We start from the raw sequence: 24,713 nt of genomic DNA, 5'->3' as shown, positions 1-24,713 counted from the left end.
CATACCACAATAAAGGCTTTTTAACGTTTACCTTCTCCACCTGAATCCTTTTTGAGTGCCTGGGACCTGTGATTTTTTTTTTTTTTTTCATTATACAGAACTATATACTATTTGCACAGCCATTTGAAAAATAGAGTAAAGTTACACATTACTGTATTTAGTGAGGTAACTGAGTACAAGACACTTACTTTAATATGTATGTTTCACATTTTTACTGAATATGCTCTTTGCAATTCTAATTTGTTCACAGCATTGTGCAAAAGAAAAAAATACACCCTTATTTACAACAAACATAAACTCCCTTTGGGTAGAGCTGTGCAACTGTAAACAATATTGCAGTACATATTGGAACTGAACATACATAGTACTGTAATCATTCATTCACATCCAGCCGTTCCTCTCTGTCTGGACACATAATTTCTTCTACATCACAGCGAATATCATCTCTTGCAATGCAGTGAGGAAAGTATCTCCTCGAGTGGGGAGTCCAGGACTCTGCTGTGATGTCTTCACATTCTGCATCCATGGCAGCTAGCAGGGCCATTTGGGTATGTGGATGCCGGCCATATACCTTCCGCCTCCAGGAAGAGAAAAACTCCTCTATTGGATTTAGGAATGGTGAGTAGGGAGGGAGATATGCCACCAGCATCCTATCATGTGCTGCAAACCACTGTCTGACGACATCTGAGTGGTGAAAACGCACATTATCCAAAACAACAACATGCTTGCTCAGATGGTCTCCAGTTAGACCCCTCTCATTCTCAGGGATTATGTCAGTGTAAAGAGTGTCTAAAAAATGTTTAAAATTTGCTTGACAGATTTTGACATCTAGTTCAACATTTTAGTATGTAATGACTCAAGCAATGAAATGAGAACTATTAGTTTTATATGGAATGACTATTCAGCATTCACAAGTAGTTAATTTTGACTGACATGATATAAGCAAATGATAATGTTATAAAACAGCAGAGAGTTGTATGAAAGCAATTGATGCATGTCCAAAAGCATTTGCAATTTGTTCGAAGGAATGGGAAACTGCTACTATGATGTGTACAAATTACTAAATGTTGTGGAGGTTGAACTATGTTGTGCAAATGTAAATAGTGATGTGAGAAATGCACCAAAGCGACTGAGAAAAACTGTAATCAACCGTTTAAATGATCAATGACTCACTTATTAATAGTGACTTTCTGCCACCTACTGGCGGTTTTCATTTCACATTTAAAGTAGTTTAAAGTATTTAAAGTGTTTTTCTTTATAATTGTAAATATCAGTAGGCTATTCAACGTTTTAGGATTAAATTATCAAAACATTATTTCTGCATTTATAAATACAGGTTAAAGGATTCATGTCCTGCATTGCAAAGATTTTGTTTATAATGATTTTTATTGGTTTGGTAACAGCCCTGAATGTCTTATTATTCTAATTCACTTTATTGATTGAATTTAAGAATTTGACGCAAATATAATGCACACTTCTAGAAAAAAATATAAAATGCCCCTGAAGGGTAAAAATAACTTTTGTTGGAAAATATTAATTTCCATCACTGCTGTGAACTGACTACGCAGAATGTAAAGAATATGAATAACTTTAGGAGTCAGCTTCTCCAACACACTCAGAAAAATATAGTCTGTTTATGGTTATGGCTAAAAATCCGAGATATAATTTTTGTCTCTATCGCACACCCTTATTTAGCCTATTTAATTCTTCTTTGCTTGTTTGGTACACATAATTCACTGATCATAAAGCTTAAAATAAGCTTATCTTAGGTTTTCTCAACGATAACGATCGAGGACACGACAAATAAATAAATAAATAAATAAATCTCTGCCTATTCTTACTCCAGTCTTCTCTGAAGCATATGATCCTTCAATGTATTTTCAACGTCGGAAACGATTGTGCTGCTTAATATTTTTCTATGATATTTTTACAGGATTGATTGATGAATCCTGGCAGATTATTATTATAAATATAGAAATTTTAATAATTTAAAATTATTGCTGAATAAAAGTTTACATTTAAAAAAAAAGAAAGGAAAAAATAATTGAATAATAAATATTAGAATCCTAATTTTTATTTTAAATGTAAAATATAAGAGAGTTGCTTGAAAAACTGAACATTAATCAGGCATAATGCATTTTTCTATGTATTTTATAATTACAGCAAGTAATTGGCCATCAAGTGCTGTAGGCTACATTAAAAATATAAAATAAAAACACAATAGCCCCCAAATGTAATTTCAAAAAGGATTTCATAAAAATAAATGACATACGTACGCCTATAAGCAACACAAACTTCGCTAAAGGATTGCTTTTGTTATTTATAGGCTTTATACTTTGTTATCTTTATACTTTTAAATTATTATATATTAATATATGTATATTTAATATGCACACAATTAATGTATATTGAGTTGGCCGGGGAAAAGACGCACTAAAAACTGCAATCACAAAAAAAAAAAAAAAGTCAGACGCAGACGTCACGTTATAAGTCAGACGGAGATGTCACGTCCATTGAGAGCAGGGAATGAAGTGCAGGTAAATTGTGCATTGGCTCACACACTGCACTGAGCCGTGTGAGGACCGTGTTCTGATACTTGTTAGCGAAAATATAAATAAATAACTTCACTGCTACACGTGAATCACGCATGACGTCTGGCTCGACACTTCAATGCCACACGTGATTTACGTGACATCTGCGTGACATCTACGGCTTGTCTGCGTCTTAAAATGAATGGATTAAATAGCAAAAAATTAAGATGTCAGTGAGACGTTCAGTGAGACGAGTGCATGTTACAACGTCATATTATTGAACTCGTCCGAACGCCATATACATTCTCCATACGATAAAAGCATCGAAGCCTCAAGCGTGACATCACTACGCAAGAGAACTACAATTCCCATGATGCAACGACAGCGTATCATTATAGGACCCGGAAGAAATGCGTAGTTGGTGGTGTGGTTTGGAGGTGTCGTGCGAAATTTTGCAACAGATATTCACTCTGAAAGACAGCTATAGATGGTGAGTTGTTATTTATGTTTATAATTGTGTTTATGCTTGTTAATAAAGCTTTCCATTAGTATATAGTGAATTTTATTGAAAGATACTGCGTGTACCAGGATGAACCTGTTAAGATCGTTGTAAAAGAAAAGATAGCCTCACACATTAGTAAATCCCTTAATTGATAAACCATGTATTAAACTAAACTCTAAACATGATAAATGGGAGTTATGTAAGGGTGTTTCTTCAACTGCAAGCAATTGTATGTCCTACGGTTGCCTTTTATTTAAACTTCATGTTTATCTACATTTTTAAACGTGATGATCTAAACCAGTGGTAAGGGTTAGTTCACCCAAAAATGAAAATTAGACTGTGTTTTACTCTCCCTCGAGGCATCCTAGGTGTATATGACTTTCTTCTTTCAGAAGAATCCAGTCGGAGTTATATTAAAAATTGTCCTGGCTATTCCAAGCTTTATCATTGCAGTCAGCGGTGTTGCAGTTCATAAGTCGTCAAATAAAGCAGGCGCATTCATAAGTCATACGGAAAGCCATTGCGGCGGATGACGCAGCACGTATTCTCAGCGTGCGTGCCTCTGAGATATGCTAGTCTCTTTAGTTTTTTATTGGAGCCAAGGATGCAAAGTTTCCTTACTTTTAGCAAAGGAAAACCAATCTTCTCTTGGTTTATAATGAAGTCCTAGGGATGCCCCTATCCGCCTTTTTTTTTTTACCTCCAATACCGATTCCGATACATAGGTTTCAGTATTGGCCGATACCGATCCAATACCAGTGAAGGTTTTTTTTTTTTTTTTATTTACATAAATGTAGAATTAATATATCTCTGTGTGTGGAACTGATAATCATTCTTTCACAATCTACTAAATACAGACTACTTCATTATAAAAAAAATAATAAATATGAAAAAAATATATGTATAATTTATAATCTATGACAAAATATATATCAAACTAGGTTAGTGGATATTTTGGCAGCAAAAGTTATTCTAGAAAAATCAGTGCACAATAATTTTAGAAATCCAAACATTTAGTGAAAAACAATATCTTGTGGGGAACAAATAAAAGTGTTGCATTAAATATGGTAAAATGTTACACATTGCAATTTGTATTATAAAATCCATTAATGAAAAACATTCATGAATGTTTTTACTATAAGTATATACTATAAAATTAAAATTCATTTATTTTAAATGTATAGCATATTTTTTAATAAGGCAACAACATATGATAGATTTGATAGGACAAAAGCAAAAAGCAAAAGAGTCACAGCACGCAGCGCATTGCATTAAAAAGTGTAAAGCACAAAGTGAAGAGAAATTGATGCATATTATATTATATCTGTGTAACAGTTATTGAGTCTTTCTTTTAACAGTTTTAAATTTCACTTACTGTGCGCGTTAAAAACAATTTATAATCTTTTCTATGCCAGTGTTTTGTTCTTACAGACACCAGGTAGCAAGTAACAAAACAACACTAAACTCCGGCAAGAAGATAGTCCTTTTTGCAAAATCAGACATTTATATACAAGTCAAGTATGATAATGGGAATACAGAATGATCTCTGAGAGAGCTTTACCAAGCTGACTGTCGTAACCGAATGCGACCAGGGTTTAAAGGCTGAACAAATGACTGACAGCCACACCGGAGAAAAGTTGAACCACTGATGGCAGATGGACTATTCTGACGATGTCTTTCATACTTTTCTGGACCTTGACACTGTATTTTACTTGGCAGTCAATGGGACAGTCACAAACCTCCCAGTTTTCTTCCAAAATATCTTAAATTGTGTTCCGAAGACGAACAAAGCTTTTACGGGTTTGGAAAGACATAGGGGGTAAGTGATTAATGACAAAATGTAACCCTTTAAGCTATCATATGGCTTCAGAAGTAACACAGAATAATACACACAATTTCGGGTATGGATCGGCCCTCTCTGATACCTGATCCGACAAAAAATGGCAGTATTGGGGCTGATACCCGATATGAATATCAGATCGGCGCATGCCTACATTGTTCTTTGCAAATCCTCGGTTTGTACTTCTTATTCATGAGTGGAGTTTTGTTTTGTTCTCTCTCAGTGTTCGTCACTAATCAAGCAACGCCAGCATCTTACGTCATCAAACGGCTTCCGCATATGACAGTCAGCAGAAGTGAGAGAAAGGTGTTTGTTTTGTCAAAATGGATATTTTTCTTACAAAAATGCATGGATTCACTACAGGAGGCATTTTTCAGCCTCCTGGAGTGTGAGGCACATTTTATTTTAGATGCGTGTGCTTTATTTGACGACTTGTGGACTGTTCAACTGCAACACCCGCTGACTGCAATAATGGAGCTTAGAAGTGCCAGGACGATTTTTAATATAACTCTGACTGGATTCGTCTGAAAGAAGAAAGTTATATACAACTAGTATGCCTCAAGTAGGGCTCTATGATTTCCATGATGCGGTAAACGCGGACAGAATCGCGGAATCCAGTCATAAAAACGGAATTCACAGTTTAACGCGAAATGTTACAGAATTTGTCAAATTTTGAATGAATTAATCAAAAGTAGGTCATTACACTTAAATCAAATCACGATATGGACTAATATCTGTAACTATTAAGCCGCAAAAGTCTATTTAAATATGAATCCTGCATGTTCTGCGCTTCTCTGTCAATAAATGGCACAGACGCGCGGTTCCATTTACTACACACATACTGAAGCGCGCTCGCGGTGATTTCAGCATCTGCTGTCTCACTAAATGAGGACGTAAATACATGAACAACATCTCCAGAACAGCTCTGAGAGTCACTTCATGAGCATTTGACCGTTTGATTTGAGTAAAACTAGCGTCATATCACATACACAGAACTGTAAAGGTATTCGCGGCAACCCATCAAAATAAAAGTCTGGTTTGATTTGAAGTCTATTTTTCAGTAGAATGTACATCTATTAAGAATCTACTACTACTAAAATAGGCTACGAAACAAACATTTCTTTTAAGGAATAATCACACAACATTTCTTCTATGTTTAATTTTAATAGTAAATCCCCTTTATTTGACAAAAAAAATAAAATTTGCTTAATTTTCAATAATTAAATGATTAATGATAAATGATTAAATTAAATGAAAAAAAAATTCACAAGGCTACTTTACTAAAAAGAAAATGCATTCAAATAATTAATTAATTGTTTAAATGCTAAAACACAGAATCTGTTAACAATAAAAAAAAATATGGTGAGAAAAAATAAAACATTTCATAGGGCCCCAAAACATGTAATTTTAGTTAAACTTTTATTAAATTGATGTGAAAATGTATACATTTCATGGTTTTAATTAATAAAACATGCTTTTTTGATTAATAAACTTTATTTTAACTATTAAAAAGGAGTTGAGAAAAATTAAAACAGAAAAAAACAGAATCCAGAAAAATTAAAATGGAAAAAACGGAATTTGGAAAAAAATAAAATGGAATTTAGGAAAATATAAAACTGATTTCATAGGGCCCTACTCAAGGGTGAGTAAAACACAATCTAATTTTCATTTTTGGGTGAACTAACCATTTAAGTCCTAGGGACCCACACTGCTCTGCACATTTTGTATGTTTCTCGTATCTGACACACTCAGTTCAGTTCATGGATCTCTCTCTTCCAACGAGCTGATGATCTGAATCAGGTGCTTTAAATAAGGAACGTATACAAAATGTGCAGAGCAGTGGGTCCCGAGGACTGGAGTTGAGAAACACTGATCTAAACAAAAGAATTTCAATATTATGTAAATGTTTTTTTTTTTTTTTTTTTTTTTTTTGGTCAATTTTTACACAATATATGACTGCCTCAAAAAAAGTTCTAAACCCCATTTCTACATCAACCATTAAGTTTACTCTTCAATAAGTTTATTATTATAGCCTATAGGAGTAATCCTCAAATCTGGCTCACGAGATCCACTTTTCTGCAGAGTTTAGGTCCAGTCCTAATCAAACAAACCTACCTGTGGTTTTCTAATGATCCTGAAGACACTGATTAGCAAACTCAGGTGTGTTTGATTAAGGTTAGAGCTAAACTCTGCAGGAAAGTGGATCTTGCAAGCCAGATTTGAGGATCACTGACCTATATGTTTTATATGTTTATACGATGTATGTGTGTGTATATATATATATATATATATATATATATATATATATATATATATATATATATATATATATATATATATATATATAAATATAAATAATAATATAATTGTTATTATTTTTTTAGCAAGTTAGACTGCTTTTTTTATTCTGCACGAAACGTGTCAATGAAGAGCATTCTTATGAAATATAATACAGAGAATTCGTAATTTATTAATGTAATATGGACTAAAAGTGTCTGTACTTGAAGAAACCCTTATAAACAGTATTTCACTTTTTTCTAAAACTTTTTTTTTTTCAGTCATTAAAGATTTTTGCTTTTTTTTTCAAGTCACAGTTTGTTTATATCAGGGGTGTCAAACTCAATTCCTTGAGTGCTGGAGCCCTGCAGAGTTTTGTTCCAACCCTGCTCCAGCACACATACCATGTAGTTTTCAAATAAGCCTGAAGGACTTGATTAGTTGGATCAGGTGTGTTTAATTAGGGTTATATCTAAACTCTGCGGGGCTCTGGCCCTCCAGGAATTTAGTTTGACATGCCTGGTTTATATGATATCTAATTTTTGATCTGCAAAGCAAAAGCTGCTCCGTTCCATTAATCGGTTGTGACCACCGACTTGTTGATTCTTTGCAGAGATTATGGCATTTTCCCCTAAAGTGAAGAGAACTACTAAACATGGAGATGGTGCACAAAATCTCCTCAGATCCCAGAAGGACGCCTATGCCAGACTTCTGAATCAGCATCAGAATGGCAAGTTTCGATCTTACTTGCAAGAGTTAGCGACGCAGCAAGTGGAGGAGAGCATGAGTACATCAGTTAGCAGGTCTGTGAATGTTGTGAGCAGGAGAAAAAAGGGCAATTCAGAGTCATCTTACTCTGTTGATAGCTTATCCTCTCAACAGAGTAGGCAGATGGCAGATGCCTCCATCTGTTCGTACACGGACAAAACCAGCTATCAGGTGACATGCACAGAAGACCAGGGCATAAAGCCTGGCATGCTGGAAAAGCATGCCAGAATGGAGCTACATAAGGCTGCTGCACCCAAAAAGGTACCCTCAAAACCGCAACACAAGAGAAATGAAAAAGACATCAAAATAAGCTCAAATCTGGTGGGATCTGAGGAAGGTGACAGTCAACAGTTGAGCTGTTCTTGCGGGGAGGAACAAGCAAAGGACAAATCAAAGAAGAAGAGATTAAAAGGAAATTTAGCGAAAAAAGACGAGGGGGAATGTGGTCCTGAAGTTGATGTCATTACTGGGAAATCACCAAATAAAAACATCAAAGCTCCTCAAACTCAAGGTACTTACTGAAATGAAGAGCCACTATCTCAAAACCAAGCCTTATTTATTTCATATATACATTTAGGCAACGTCTACATTAATCCAGATGCATTTGAAAATGGTGGTTTCTTTTTAAAACGCTCTCCATCCACACTAGTTTTTTCAAGCATTTTCCAAAATTTCTCATCCACACTGTAATGTCAGAAAATGTTACATTTGTTTTACTGCGCATGCGTAAAATATCTCACCATTCACTCTCGCATTCAGGTTGCACTCACTCACAATTGTATGTCTGATCTAACACGCAAATGCCATGTATTGCCACAAGCAGTGATCACAAGTAAATTTTCTGTCATTTTTGCAGGACTGTGATATTAAGAGTGTACAAAGTAACACATCTAGCAACAGTGTGAAAGTGAATAGCACATAACAGGCACAATACCAGTATAAACATGGTACCATTATAAACATTGGTATTGGTTCAATTATTGGAGTCTGAAAATTTTGTCTAAAATTTTCAAACGTTAAAAAATAAATATGACCTCACGTTATGTCAATCACGTTTACACACTTCCTCCGAAATATTCATCCATCATAAAAAGAATCAGATCGGGTTTGATTTTTATTTTTATTTTGATTTTTATTGTGTTTCGCATCCATAGCAAGCATTTTGAGAGGTTTTTTGACAGTGTTTTGTCAAGTTCTTCCTCTTTGCTAGCAAAAGCATCAAACTGAGCCACTGACATCCTGAAGTAAACTTTGAATCACCCGGGATAATCCCACTGCTCCTTAAGGAGGGAGAACTCTCTATATCTCAGGATTGGATGGATCCAATATTTCCTTTCTTTTTCTTTTTTTAAGAAGCGAGAGGACAACAAAATCATACTCACTGCTTGAAGACTCCATTTAGTGCTGTTTTGTGAACTTTTTCACAACGGATTAATTTGCATCGGACTCCTTGTGCAAGGTTTCAGTGCATGACAAATTTTTAGGATTTCGAATATGAAAAAACGCATACAAAAGTTTTGGACTCTGTGTGCAGAGACCTTAAACATGCATCATCATTCTTGAAAGGCGCCTTTTTCACAGTCCACACTACAACGTGTAAACGGCATTTTCAAATGCATCTACTTTGGAGAGTGTTTTAAAAAGCTCAGTTTTACTTGACAAAAACACCATCTCAGTGTGGATGGAAGGCCAAAACGGAGAGAAAGATGCGTTTTCAAATGAAAACATGTTAGTGTGGACAAGGCCTCAATGTATTTGAATTAGTTTGTCAATGCTGTTTCACATTGACTTAATGATTTGTTCAAAATCAAAGAATCATTTTTGTTTAGATTAAAACAATATTCATGAATTAAAATTTAGCATTTATGACCTACATGAACAGATTTAGTTTTATTCCAAATCAAAACTTTTCTTTTTTCTTTTTTTTTTTTTTTAATCTTTGTTTTGCCTCTCTTTTCACAGCATCAAAAGAAAGCTTACTACAAAACAATAAAGATAAAGGCACTAAAAGTGGTAGAGGGTCCCGGAAGCAACTGTTTGAGGAGTACATGCGCACAGAGGATGTTTCTGCAGGCCTGGAGAGAGGAGAACTCATAAAGGTGATATAGTACATGTAAACCTATACTTCTGGGTAGGTTACTTTACAAGCCAAGCAATGACCATGTTCTGCAGTGTGACATTTAACTTCTGAGCATCTAAAATGGTTTAAACTTAAAAACTTTTTTTATGAAAGTAAAAAAGTGACGTGACATACAGCCAAGTATGGTGACCCATACTCAGAATACGTGCTCTGCATTTAACCCATCCAAAGTGCACACACACACCGTGAACACACACCCGGAGCAGTGGGCAGCCATTTATGCTGCGTTGCCCGGGGAGCAGTTGGGGGTTTGGTGCCTTGCTCAAGGGCACCTCAGTCGTGGTATTGACGGCCCAAGACTCGAACCCACAACCTTAGGGTTAGGAGTCAAACTCTCTAACCATTAGGCCATGACTTCCCTCATACATGTATAATTTGCGTAATATAAGAAACAATGTGAATATATATAATATAAATAACTTTATAATAATCACAACTGAGAATATGCCTGAAATATTTGTACTTTTAAATTGAATTTGTCACACCACAGGACAGTTTAGGTTTTTAAGCAAAAACAATTGTGACTAGTGACTAACACCTAAAATTTACCTGAATTTTAACCCCAGGTACGGCACAGAACCCATTTTTTTTAACCTTCCTTGGAAATCTGATAGCTAAACTTGACTTTACAATATGCAGCCAAACTTAACAAATTAAGAAAATGGTATACACATTAAAACCCATCTATAAGTGGATTTTGACATTTTGGAACAAGCACATTATTGCAGAATTTCTACATGGAATTAGGGATGCACTGAATGTTTGGCAACCGAAATTAACCGAAGAAGAATTAACCGAAGTGAAAAGACTGAATAAATTATACCAAACATTGACATTTTTGGTATAGCAAATAGCAACCAGCGTAGAGTGAGAGGCGTGCACTATTTATGAAGCAGGAAGGGGTGGTTGTTGCTGAGTACTTGTGATGATTGAAATTGTTGAGTGCACAAGCTTGTGGCACTATCTGCTTGTTAGCCAGGTTTCAAATCCAAAGTGAGAGGAAAATCTGCGCTGAAACGGTGTTACTCGTCAGTTTCTCTTTATGAATTTTTACAAGGCATTGATGTGACAATGTGATATGTGACAAACATCTAGCCAAATTTGTGATACGAATCATTTAAGAACCTGCTGTTGTAACTAAGACCTTCCTGTGGGTTTCTGCCAAGATAAAAGCTGAGGAAAAGCATGAACTCCATCAAAATTCATAAATGTTATTGTAATTTTACTGTTGTTCTGTAAAATAAAATAAAAAAGACAATAATAATGATAATAATTACAACAGCTCTATTAGTACATTAATTATATCACACACAGTGTTCAAATTTGGATCTGTATTTTCTAATGTTTTAAAAGATGTTTCTTCTGCTCTGCAAGGCTGCGTATATTTGTACAGTAAATAATGCAAAAACAGTAATATTGTGAAATACTATTATAATTACAAATGTTTTGTATGTGAATATAAAAAAAATACATACAACTGTGATCAAAGCTGAATTTTCAGCTTATTTACTTTAGTCTTCAGTGTCACAGGACCTTTCAGAAATCATTCTAATATGCTGATTTGCTGATCAGAGTGTCCGGCTTTCCTTCCTTTTTGTCTATAGCCAATTACATACCTGCTTCAAGAAGGGGGTCTCAAAAATGGGCAAAAGTTAAATTGTGCTTTGTTGGTATAATGTCTGCTAGAATTAGGGATGTCAACGATTAATCGATGATCGATTAATTGTCGATAAGAGATGCAATCGATTAAGGCTGTCGATGGTCGGTTAACCGATTTAACGTTGGGCTGCGTGCAGCTCATGCGCAAAACACGTGCGAGAGGCTGTGAGTGACGGTGACGGTAGCTATAAAAGCATCATCATTCATTCACAATGTACAAATTAAGCTTTTAATGTGATTTAAACTTTAAAGTACATTAAAATAGAAACAACAAAAGTTCTTCAACATAAAAAGCAATAGAAATGTAGTAACTAAGTCATTTCATCAGATAATTGTTTCATATCGTGCGCTTTGCAGGGCTGCGGGACACAGTGACAGGACAGGTAGTCTATTCATTTCTACAACTTGTTAATTCGTTCCTACAACTTATTAACTTGTGGCAATTGTCCAGGTTTCATTAATTTTGTTTCCTAAATAACCCATGATTTAACTGAAATAAGGGAACAAATTAATAAATCGAACAAATTCTTAAGTAAGAGATGCGAAAACAGTTATTAAAAGTGAAAGTTAATATTAGAGGGTTAGACTGTGAAGATTTAGGAAAAGAAACAATGCCTATATGTTATTGAATTTGTGGAAATTGACTAACTGGCAAACCAGAACAAAGCCACGTAAATGAAGGCTATGGGCTCGAACGGCATCCAGAGGCATGGTCGCGATTTAACATTTTCCTATTATTCCTCTAATAAACAAAGCTTTTATACCACACTTGTCATAATCAGAGTTTATAATTTGTAAATAAATAATTGCCGGATTAAAAACAGCAATTAAAAGGCGCTGTGACCGACACAGACAATACTTTCCCGGAGCATTCAGTGATATCACTAAACGGTGACGCCGAGCATCGTTCACAAGTTTCTGCATGGACCTAACTAGGGCACAGGTTCTCAAGCCCTGGGACAAAATGGGATGCTTTAAGGAAAATGTATAGCCTATATAAGTATAATAGGCCCAACATAAAAATAGCAATTTGTTTTCATAATTTTTTTTTTTTTTTTTTTTTTTTTTTTAAATAGGCGAAATTAATCTTAATTAAGATAACGGATTTAAAACAGAAGTGTGGCGGTGCTCCATAAGTTCACGAAAAAAAAAAAAAGGATGACAACGCATTCTGTTTGTTTGCTTTATTTTACAAGAGCACAAATCTTCTGTTTTTATTGTGTGTGTGCACAAATGAAAGTAAACACTTTTTTGCGGAAAAGGTTTTATTTTATTTTTTTTTTGTGTTTTTTATTTGTTTTTATTTTTTCGGAGCCTGGCGCACAAGTATTCCAGCAATTCAAACTTACATCGCAGTCTGTTCATTATCAAAATAAAATAGCCAATTAACATTTAAAAGGTTACACTGGTCAGTAGAGATCGACCGATATGGGTTTTTCTATTGCCGATGCCGATGTTTAGAGGTCAGGGTCAGCTGATGGCCGATATGTGCTGCCGATTTTTAGGGCCGATATCTTGAAGTTTTCCCCCTCATTTGTATGCTAAAATGTCACACTAATAATAAGTGGATGCACAACATTTCTAAACTTATCATCATTTATTGAGCACTGACTTGAACCATCTCTCGAATCTTTATTTTGTGCACTGCACGGTATTACAAATAAAAAAATAATATCTAAAGTTAACCAAACAAATCAATAAACTGACCAAGTATTAAATTTATAAAACAGGTAATATATATATAGTCAATCATTTACATAAATGTTTTAGAGCATTTATCAAGCAGAATTTTTCAAGTTTTTTGGAACATAAATGTAAACTTAAATATACATTTAAATAAAAGAAATAAAATTTTACAAATAAAAATCAATTAATTGAAAAATATAAAAAATAATATATATAAAAAATAAATAATAGTAGTGCTGCAAACACACTAGCAACCAGCAACATTTGTGTTTGGTATAAATGACACAGAACATCTAAAGTGCATTCTAACTTCAAACTTACATCGCAGTCTGTTCATTATTAAGATTAACTACAGTCAACCAAACATATAAAAGGTTACACTGGTCAGTTTAAATAGACTGTAGTATACCGGTCCACTCTGCTGTTATGACAAGGACGTTTTTGCTCATATGAAGAGGATGATCTTTTCCGTCTAGTTTACATTAAAAAAATTAAAAATATTATAGTTTAACATTCAGATACATTGCGAATGTGGAAACATTTGGATATGTGCAGAACGAGACGTGAGCAACAACCTCCAAAAACATCTAGCTACACCCGCGCGTGCTCGTCCTCGTCTGCACGCACGCATGCTCTGTCACGATCTAATGCACTGTAAATGCAGGATTTTTTAAAACAAATAGGCCTACCGGAATGCAAAAATTCAAAATCTAACATTTTGCAGTACAAGATCAAATAAAGTACTGGTCATTAATACTCGCATAAAATGTTTAGTGTGAAAATAGCGGTTCACTGACTGCGCAGCACAGGCACATGCGCCACAGTTACGTTTGGGATAATTTTATTTTTAATACTATAGTGTCATTTGAAAACATTGCAATTGCGTTTTAAAATACAACAACGAGCACTAGAGGTGTGCGATACCGCTAGATTTGGTATCGATCCGATACCAAGTAAATACAGGGCCAGTATCGCCGATACCGATACCAATACCGATACTTTTTAATAATTAAGTTGGATGCGTTTTCAACCTAAATCTAAATGAATTTTCATGACTTTTAATTTGTTTTTGTGATTTGCATTTTGGGTTATTAATCAGTACTACAAAAGCTTTTGTTCAGAAACAACTTTTGGTTACTTCTGTTTTATTTAAATAAACAAAGTTACAAAATGATTACTTCACAAATATAAAAAATGTAAAAACAAATTCTCTTTTCAAGTAGCATGTTAACATAAAATGTTTCTCCTCTTTAGTGCACTTCTGTTGTCTCATTTTCGGCCTGAAAATACAGCCATACAACGCTCCTCTTTGCTCTCTCTTTGCCTCTCTGCTGCCATTCTCCGCCTCTGACTGACTGCTGTTAGAAATGCGCGGGTGAGCAGCGCGCGCCTGACTGCTGGTGGCAGCGCTAGTGGTGAGTCACGTGACGGTACAACACAGGAGAGGGGGAGGAGAGCAGTGTCGAGCACGAGCAGCACTCTTGAGAGCTTGCTCTGCTCTGTGACAGCAGCAGCGTTTTGACAAACACGGCCAGGTCGCAAACCGAGAGAAACTGAAACTTAAGTATCGATATTTTCACGTTGGTATCGATCAATACCGATACCAACGTTGATATCGATATTATCGATATTAGTATCGATCTGCCCACCTCTAACGAGCACCACGAAACCATTTAAAGAGGCGCATTCAGCGGTCTCCTTGACGGAAAACAGTCAACTAAGTAAAATGATCTCAAATGTACAGTGCGCTCCCTTCATTTTATCAAATGATCATAATTACATATTCATTTTACAGTCCTGCTACTAGCATTTTATTCAGACTAAACCCCTTTAATTCGGGTGAGAAAGCTTTTTTTCCGAGTGGCTTTTGCACATAATAACAATACCGCTGCAGACGCATTTTGCAGCATTAAGCTTATTCATTGATTGTTAATTTAAACGACGATCGATCATGGAAATGATCAAATATTGACATCCCTAAATGCAAATGAGTTGGATGGAAACCTGGCTATTGTCTGCATCAAACCATGCTTCCGAATAAATGTCATTCACCGTTCTGGACTGCTCCAGGACAGCTGTCTCCGAGCACGGTGCTGTCTGTGAGCGGGGCAGAGTAACGGAGCCCTCAATCACGCTGCAGTGTTTGTGAGAGCTGCCACCTACTCCACCTCATTTACAGAGTGAAATTCTCTGACTACCTTTATCTCCCAGGACTGTTGTTGAATCTTCCAAATGTTTTGGCTTGGGGGTCCTTCACATGCGGCAGCAGCACTTTCCACCGCACCAATAACACGGGGCTGCCCGCCGACGTGCCTGAATTTAAATCGGCGCTACTAAACACGGATATCGGCCGATGCCGATATATTAAAAAATGACAAATATCGGCCGACCGATATATCGGTCAACCTCTACTGGTCAGTTTAAATAGACCGTAGTATAGGCTACTGGTTCACGGACGTTGTTGCTCATGTGAAGAGGATTATCTTTTCCGTCTATATGCGAATGCATGTAAAGTTCAAGCCTAGTTTACATTATAAATAATAGTTTAACATTCAAATACATTGCGAATATGGAAACATTTGGATTTGTGCCGAATGAGACATGAGCAATAACCTGAAAATAAATCTAGCCAAAGCCGCGCTCGCTCGTCCTCGTCTGCACGCACGCATGCACTGTCACAATCTAATGTACTGTATGCTGGATTTTTAAAAACAAATAGGCCTACCGGAACGCAAAAATTAAAAATCTGACATTTTCTAGGACAGAATCCAGCAGGATCAAATTAATGTGAGCAACAGTGTTTTGGTGCAGCAGCGCCAATGGAAGCGGTTCACTTAATGTGCAGCGCAGTCACATGCGCGCCACAGTTACGTTTGGGATAATTTTATTTTAAATACCATAATGTCAGTTGAAAACATTGCAATTGTGTTTTAAAATGCGGGATAGGAAAGTCAACAAAGTAAAATGACCTCAAAAGTATGGCGTGCTCTCTTCATTTTATGATTCATCATAATCACATCTATTAATTTTATAATCCTGCTACTAGCATTTTATTCAGACTAAAACGCCTTTAATTCAAGTGAGAAAGCGTTTTGTGTGTGGCTTTTGCACATCCTGTCCTGACTGCGTGGCTGCAATAGACGCATTATGGTTAACGATTAATCGATTAATTGATCGTTAATTTAAATGACGATCGATCATGGAAATAATTGAAATTTGACATCCCTAGCTAGAATGTTAAAAAAAATGTTCAGTGTTAAATAAATTGTTGTTGTGTAATTGATTTGTATTTTATTTTTTTTCTTTGAAAGGCAAGACAAAACAGTAAAAGCATTTTTGGCTATTTAATTTATGCAATGGTGAAAAAAAGGCAAAATACATAGGGGGAAAAATGCGAAAAGAAAAGTTGTGTGTATTCGGCCCAGTGTTTCATTTTGTTCAGTTTTGGCCTCAGCCAATAATTTTATTCTCAATGCATCCCTACATGGAATCTCAAAAAGCCCAAAATAACTGATTCAAAGTAATCTCTTGAAGCTTTGGAATCTTTAAGAATTTATCAAGCAACAATTATGAAGATTTTAATCAAATTGTCATCTTAGTAGTATTAGTAGCTTAGTATTATTTTCTGCTTGGTACCTGATCACTCTGGTAATGAGCAAGTAGACGGTGGTGCCTAAGAAGAATTATTTACCAAACCAGTAAAATGCTATACATTAAAAACAAATGCCAGTCAAAATAGGATCAGTGTTTAAACAACAAATTAAATGAAATCAATCCTGCTGTTGGGACAAGATATGTATTCCCTTTTAATAATCATTAGGATCAATTAAGTCACACACGTTTCCAGATAAGACACTCAAGATTTTAAAGTGCCCGTTATGGGTTATGAAATGTTCATATTTTGGTTTTGGGAGTCCCCAACAACAGGTTGACATGCATGCAAGGTCAAAAAACACTTTAATTGTCTTATAATATGCATTTATTTGTACCTTTTTTGCTCAACGATTCCCAAACAATTCGCTCAACGATTAATTTTTCCAAACCCCTCCTTTGCGTGACGCTAATCTGCGGTGATTGGTCAGATTGGTCGATTTCATTTCCATTTCATCATGCCTGTAATGCTTGATAAAACAGCATTTTGTGAGTGCAGTACTGCGTTGTGTACAGCCGTTATCGGAGAAACGGCTATTTTTACTGCTCCAAAAGCGGCACCTAATGCAGGGTTCACACTGGTCATTGAATTTCTTGAAAGTCAGGGAATTTTATATATATTTTTTTGTCAAGGTCATGGAATATCAGGGATTTTCATTTGTTGCTTTAAATTTTAGTTTCCATTTATAAAATGTAATTTTTCTATACCATTTTATCACGTTGTTTCACGTGTTTTGCCTATTGTTATGGTTGGGCTACAGGGCTCAACAATAAGGAGTGCTCGGGACAGTTGAGCAATGATATATAAGTGCTATAACAAGTCTCAGTTAGCCTAAACACAGTATACGTAGCAAGGGCTTTTAAATAATATAATAAATAAAAAGAAAACAGATAGAATAGAAAAAGAATAGAGCAAGCTAGTGTTAGATGTCTTTTTTTATAATTGTATAATAAATGAAAAGAAAATAGATAGAATACAAAAAGATTAAAAGGGTAGTTAGATTTTTTTTTTTTTTTTTTTTTTTTTTTTTTAATGATTTAAAAACATTCGGGTGCGAAAGACAATTGCATTCACTACCCGCGCGCTGTGTTCTGTGTGAACAGCCCACGCACAGACAGCATCTCTGACACGCACAAGCCCTGAATTGAGTTTTCTTTCCGCGTCATTAACAGTGGCCAGAGACGCTGAAGATGGACACAAAGAGGAGAAAATACTTTAGCAGGCATAACAAGATCACTGTTCACGATGCGCGAAATGTGTTTCTGAGGGGAACTGGCTGTATTCATAAAAGTTTACATGGTATTTTCTTTTCATCTTGCCTCTGTATAATGCATTTAAATTAGTGTCAATACCTCAGCACCGCTGTGTTTACAGTAGTAACCAAGGAAAAGCTGTATTACTGTTCCATAAGCACCACCTGCTGACAGAGAGTGAAATTGCGTCTCATTCAGCCCGTCTGCAGTTTCTGTTTCATGCTCATTTTATTTAGCATAATTTCGCAAATCTAAAGTTACACAATTCTGTTTTTGCTTCAGATTTTAAAATTATAAAGTCTAAAATAAAACAAACATTGCCCTTTTTTTGGATCTTTATATTTGTTAGGCTAGTGGTTTCTGCTGTGGTATTAAAAGCGAAATTGAGAATTGTAAAATTTTGTTATCTGTCATATAGGCTCATTTGGGCCTATTAGAAAACAAGATAACTGAGATAAAAATGACAACTGCAACTATATGTATTTATGTATTTATGTATTTATGTATGTATGTATGTATGTATTTATTTATTTATTTATTTATTTATTTATTTATTTATTTATTTATTTGTGGCAGGATAGAAGAAAATGGCTTTGAGCCCTGGACCATTTTGTAGCTTTGACTAAAAAAAAACTGTTGTTAAAAGTAGACGACAGAAAAGCAAAAAAATTAAAGTGAAGAAATAATGACAGACTTAATGACAAACAGAAAATCCTTCAAAGCATAAATAATTTCTGTAGAAATAGTACAGAAAAATATCAAAGTGCATTTAACAGGTAAAAGCGCAAAAAAAAAAAGTGTATATATATATATATATATATATATATATATATATATATATATATATATATATATATATATATATATATATATATATATATATATATATATACACAAACAGAGAAAACTAAGTTAAACAGACATACACAATATCATTTTATTATATATATATATATATATATATATATATATAATATATATATATATATATATATATATATATATATATATATATATATATATATATATATATATATATATATATATTACTAAAAACTTCTATGAACAAGTAAATAAAGCTTGCAAATGGATAGATTTAAAATACTGTCTGTGGATGCTTTTTGTCTGCTTAGTGCTCAGCACAACAGCGGCTTGTTTTTTCGTTCAATATAGGTCATGGCGATTGTTAATTGGATTTAATTATTGGTTTGTTTTATTATATGTTGTTTGCTTCATGAGTTTATTAGATTGATGTATTCATAAATTAAGAATGAGGTTTATTGATAGTAAATAACAAATAAGTAAGGAATAACAATATACAAATTGACAATTGTATATGCAGGTATATTACTATAGACAGTTTTGTATGTACAGGTATATTATGTGCAAATTTGAAGTGTAGACTGAATATGTGTGTTAGATAAATAAGTGTATGAGTGCATAGTGTTGTTTGTTCTACAGTTATTGTCAAGTGTTCATGAGATGGATTGCCTGGGGGAAGAAACTGTTCCTGTGTCTGCCCGTTCTGGTGCTCAGTGCTCTGTAGCGTCGACCAGATGGCAACAGTTCAAAGAGGGAGTGTGCTGGAAGAGTGGGGTCCAGAGTTATTTTGCCATCCCTTTTGCTTATTTTGGATGAGTACACTTCTTGAATAGACAGGAGGGTTGTACCAATGATTCGCTCAGCAGTCCGGACTACCCTCTGTAGTCTTCTGAGGTCAGATTTGGTAGCTGAGCTGAACCACAAGATTCTGAAGTGCAGAGGACTGATTCAATGATGGCGGAGTAGAACAGTTTGACCGTCCTGAATGAGGCCGATGAGTGTGGTGTCGTCTGCAAACTTCAGGAGCTTGACAGAGGGGTCTTTAGATGTGCAGTCATTGTTGTACAGGGAGAAAAGCAGGGGGGAGAGAACGCAGTCCTGAGGAGCTCCAGTGCTGATCGTACGGGTGCTGGATGTGTATTTTCCCAGTGTGAAGATGGGGGCCAGCTGGTCAGCACAGGATTTCAGACAGGCTGGTGTAACACAATCTGGGCCTGGTGCTTTTTGCCTTTTCTGCTTCAGGAAGACCTGGCGCACCTCATCCTCGCTGATCTGAATTGCAGGTTTGGGGGACAGGGGGGTTGCAGGAGGTGTGAATCGTTGTGTGGAGAGGTGTTCAGGGCAGGTGTTGGGTGTTTTTTCAAACCTGCAGTAAAACTCGTTCAGATCGTCTGCCAGTTGTTGATTCTCCACAGTGCTGGGGGATGGTGTCTACGGTCTCTGTGAGCTCATCCAGATCGGTGGCAGCAGCTTCAAAAACACTCCAATCATTGAGGTCAAAACAAGCTTGAAAATCCTGCTCTGCTTCATTAGTCCATCTTTTACAGTCCTTAACCCTCTGGGGTCTAAGGGGTTTTGGGAGCCTGGAGAAGTTTTGACATCCCCTGACTTTTGTGCTTTTTTCAGTTGCTTATAAACATATACATGGCTAAAGTCTAATAACACTATAATCAGTACAAATTGGGCTACAACAATATGTAAATAGCATGTGTGTACATGATTGTGTTTTTGAGAACTGAGTTACAGTTCATTTTAATGATGCGTTTCTAAATGAGGATCACGCAGAACCAAGGCAGCAGACAGCACACTCTGTTTGTTTTCTTTATTTTATAAAAGAAACAAAGTTTTGTTGGTATTATGTGTGTATACAAATAAAAGTAGACCCTTTACAGATTCGATTGATGTATTGCTCTTATCTATACGATCAAAACTGAAAGTTTAATTTAAGTTCTTTTCAGTCTTATCAGGAGAATATGCCATAAAACGCTTATCTGCGTTAGTCGACTCCTGAGGGTTAATACAGGTTTAGCTGATTTTAGTTTCTGCCTGTAGGTCGGTATAAGATGAACTAAACAGTGATCAGAGTGCCCCAAAGCTGCCCGTGGAACAGAGTGAAATGCATCTTTTATTGTGGTGTAACAGTGATCCAATATATTACTGTCTCTGGTGGGACATGTAATGTGCTGTCTGTATTTTGGCAATTCACGGGAGAGATTTGCTTTTTTAAAGACCCCAAGAATAATTAAAACAGAGTCTGGGTGTTGTTGTTCTGTCTCTGTGATTAGTGAGTTTCTGTAAAGCCAGGCTCACGTGCGCTTGTGGAGGAATGGAAACATTCACGAGAATGAACGAACTTCCATGGTTTTATATTCTAAAGCAAAACAGTTTTCACTAGGAAAAAAAAAAAAATCTTTATATACTAGGTTGTAATTGATGTTTTTTTTATTCTTATCAATGCCCAGACAGTTTCATTATCAATTCTATATCTCATATATATTTAGCATATTTGGGTTACTTCTCAAACAGCATTGTTTTCGTGTAACATGCTACATGTTTTAAATATTTCAAAATAAAAATAACAAGTGGACTTAAATTGTACATTGGCTTATTATGGTCACTTATTCTGTAGAGTAAAATCTCAAAATGGACAACTATTTAAACATTTGGCATATTTTAAATATTTAAATGTCATTCTCTTTAAGGAGTCCTGAGAATAAACCCTAAGAAGTACAAGGAAGCTTTTGTCCCGTCTCCTGTGAGTATTTTTTCACCCTTGCACATAATATTGAACATATACAGTGTACCCTTAAGTTAAACGTACTATCAAACATTAAGTTGTGGTCAGAATTATTACTGGAACAATTCTCCTCGCCATGCATTTTCTCTAACCCCTCTAATTAAACCTCTGCCACCTCTAATTTTTTTTTATTTTAATGTAAGCTCAAAAGTGTAAACAGTGCAGATTTATTTTCAGCCTTCAGCCTTTGCTTATGTTTACCAAGGGGGCAAATAGTTCTGACTACAACACAAATGGTTGCTAGCATAATCATGATTCTCATTCAAAAAGAACTGACCAGCTCTTTTTGTTTAGTAGTGGGTGTTGCTTTGTCATTGTCATAATTCTGATTAAGTGTAACTCTTATTTGATGCAAATTTTTATTTGTGAATTGTATTTTTTGGTACAGGATGGGTCAGCTGATATCTTTCTGGATGGGATTGCAGCTCGTAACAGGGCTCTCAATGGAGATGTTGTTGTGGTGAAAGTCCTCCCCCCTGAACAGTGGAAGGTACTTTATCAAAATGTACTTAAATTTTGACAATTAACTAATCGTTATTTGATAATTTTTAGTGTTCTCTACCCATCTATTCATGACTTCCTGACATGGATTATAACTTCTGGAGCAGAAAAATTTATTACCTCACATAACTCATGGCTAATTGTTATGGCTAATTGTGCAGTGACTACATGAAGTGTCCAACATTCCACACCTTTTTTTTTGGTTATTTAAGTGCATCATCCGGGTATTTAAAGCAGGGTTCCAGCGGGTCCTTGAATGTTTGTGAATTTAAAAAAAAAAAAAAAAAAATCAAGGCCCTGGAAAGATTTTGAAAATAAACCTACGTAGATACAGGTTCTTGAAAGTCCTTGAATTTATTTTGTGCAAGAAGTTTTCTGGAAAAAAATCCATATTATTCTCTCCGGTCCGCTAATGTGTTATTTCGCCAACACTTTGTGGCATACTAGCTTGCTTGATTTAGTTTAGTTATGCGCATTTACGCATTACATTTAAGTGTTTCCCGCTTGAGGTACTTTGCCATGATGTTCACGCTCGCATGAAACTACTACGATGATACCTCAGTGTTTCACGGACACACCATGAAGTTAATGTTGAATTGCTTTGCTTGTTAAGATGTAAACCCATGAGGCAAGAAAAACCTAAGCATATTAATATATCTTGAAACTTCTGGTTACATGAGCCTAAGCTCTTTTCAATAAAATCCATGCAAAATAGGGTTGCCAACCTTCCCGTATAATGCGGAATTGTCCCGTATTTAAGGCATCAGAGAAGCGTTCCGCATGAAAGCTATATGAAATGCAGTTTGTCCCGTATTCGCAGGCATATGCTGTATGACCATCTAGACCAGGGGTTCACAAAGTTTACATTCAAAGGTCCGAATCTGAATTCTCATCAATGTGAAAAAGTCCGAAATAATTATTACGAAACTTGTTTTTTTTAAACATGCTTATTACTTCATTTAACAATTCAACTTTATATATGCAATTATCATATGCATTATGTCATTAAGTCATACTTGCATTTACTCTCTAAACTGTTAGCTACATAAAGTACCCTACTGCATTTTGATACAACTAAATGCCCAATGAAGCGGTTCTCATGTGCATATTTTCTGTTTCTCAAATAGTACTTAGTATAGTACTACAATGTAACCTAAAGTCACTTCAACTTAATTGCAAACATCTTGAATTATAACTGCAATATGCTGTTATACAGCAGTGAATTAGGTCTATATTACTTTATTTATATCATGCAGCACAAACGTCCATCTGTGTAAGAAAATATGTGCATATTTAGGCCTAACAGTTACAGACGAACTACATTCATGTTCATATTCCCAGACAGTCAACAGTGACAGGTTTTTGGAAATGCTGTTTTGTACTCATTCATTTCACTAGTCTGCAGCAGTTAGGTCAGTTGAATGTGCGGCTAAAACTCTGCCAATCTGGAAAAACCTTGCGCTCGCGGGGCGAAACCGGTGACATTATTCTGTTGAATGAAATCTGAAAGTTTTATCCAAAATATTGCTAGTTGCTATGCGCTTTGTCTTACAAAAAAGTCAGTAAAACTGCAACACTGGTCCGTTGTGTGTGTGGCATGGAGGTATGAGTGATAAGAGTAGTGCACTTGAAATACAAAGTGGAGGCGGTTCCGGAATCGAATCCCCTCCCGATCTGGAGTCCGACTTTAAGAAGGGCTGGTCTAGACCATACAATAACAAATTAATCATTCTTTATGCACAAATCATTGTTTGAAATGCGAACGTAGCCACTCAAGGAAGGCTTTAAGACCTTGCAGAATCCTCTGCCGCCTGGTCACTCCCAATTCACAGTGAGTGGGGCTCGCGCTAATGCTTTTAAAATTGTAACTTCTAGCATATACCTAAACCTGGACCTCAATAATACTGAAGAACAAATTCAAGCACTAAAAGCAGCCTACACACTCAAAGTTTTCTTTAACTGAAAAATATTCATTTTCCTGAATTCATAGGCTACATGGTTGCAAAAACATTTTAGTTCAAAATTTTAAATGTCATTGTTTAAAAAACAATGCTTTATTGATTGAAGTTTCATAGACATTTAGTTGTTATACTTTCAAATCCATATATTGTAATTTTACAGTATATTCACCTCCTAAATTTATGCACTTACGCAGTCACAATTTTATAGTGGTAAAATTTACTCAGGCCGATGCTTTGTGTATGACATGTGTTTTTTTTGACATTAAACTTTATTTTTAGAATAATTGTACATAGGTTAAGCAAAACAAATGTGATTATTTCTGA

General features: G+C 35.4%; 1 protein-coding gene across 2 annotated transcripts in view; it reads left to right on the top strand.

The window, feature by feature from the left end:
* The first annotated feature begins 2,866 nt into the window (after positions 1–2,866).
* The window catches only part of dis3l2 (DIS3 like 3'-5' exoribonuclease 2), a 97,843-nt gene continuing 75,996 nt past the window's right edge, over positions 2,867–24,713 (top strand). For both annotated transcript variants that reach the window (XM_042717633.1, XM_042717632.1), the window contains exons 1-5: positions 2,867–3,021; positions 7,764–8,429; positions 9,881–10,017; positions 21,832–21,885; positions 22,316–22,417. In XM_042717633.1, the coding sequence (XP_042573567.1) occupies positions 7,769–8,429; positions 9,881–10,017; positions 21,832–21,885; positions 22,316–22,417 (954 nt within the window). In that variant the 5' untranslated portion in view covers positions 2,867–3,021; positions 7,764–7,768. The remainder of the gene's footprint in view (positions 3,022–7,763; positions 8,430–9,880; positions 10,018–21,831; positions 21,886–22,315; positions 22,418–24,713) is intronic.

Source organism: Cyprinus carpio, chromosome B2 (assembly GCF_018340385.1).
Source record: "Cyprinus carpio isolate SPL01 chromosome B2, ASM1834038v1, whole genome shotgun sequence".
Taxonomy (NCBI): Eukaryota; Metazoa; Chordata; class Actinopteri; order Cypriniformes; family Cyprinidae; genus Cyprinus; species Cyprinus carpio.
This window is presented reverse-complemented; position numbering and strand designations above follow the sequence as displayed.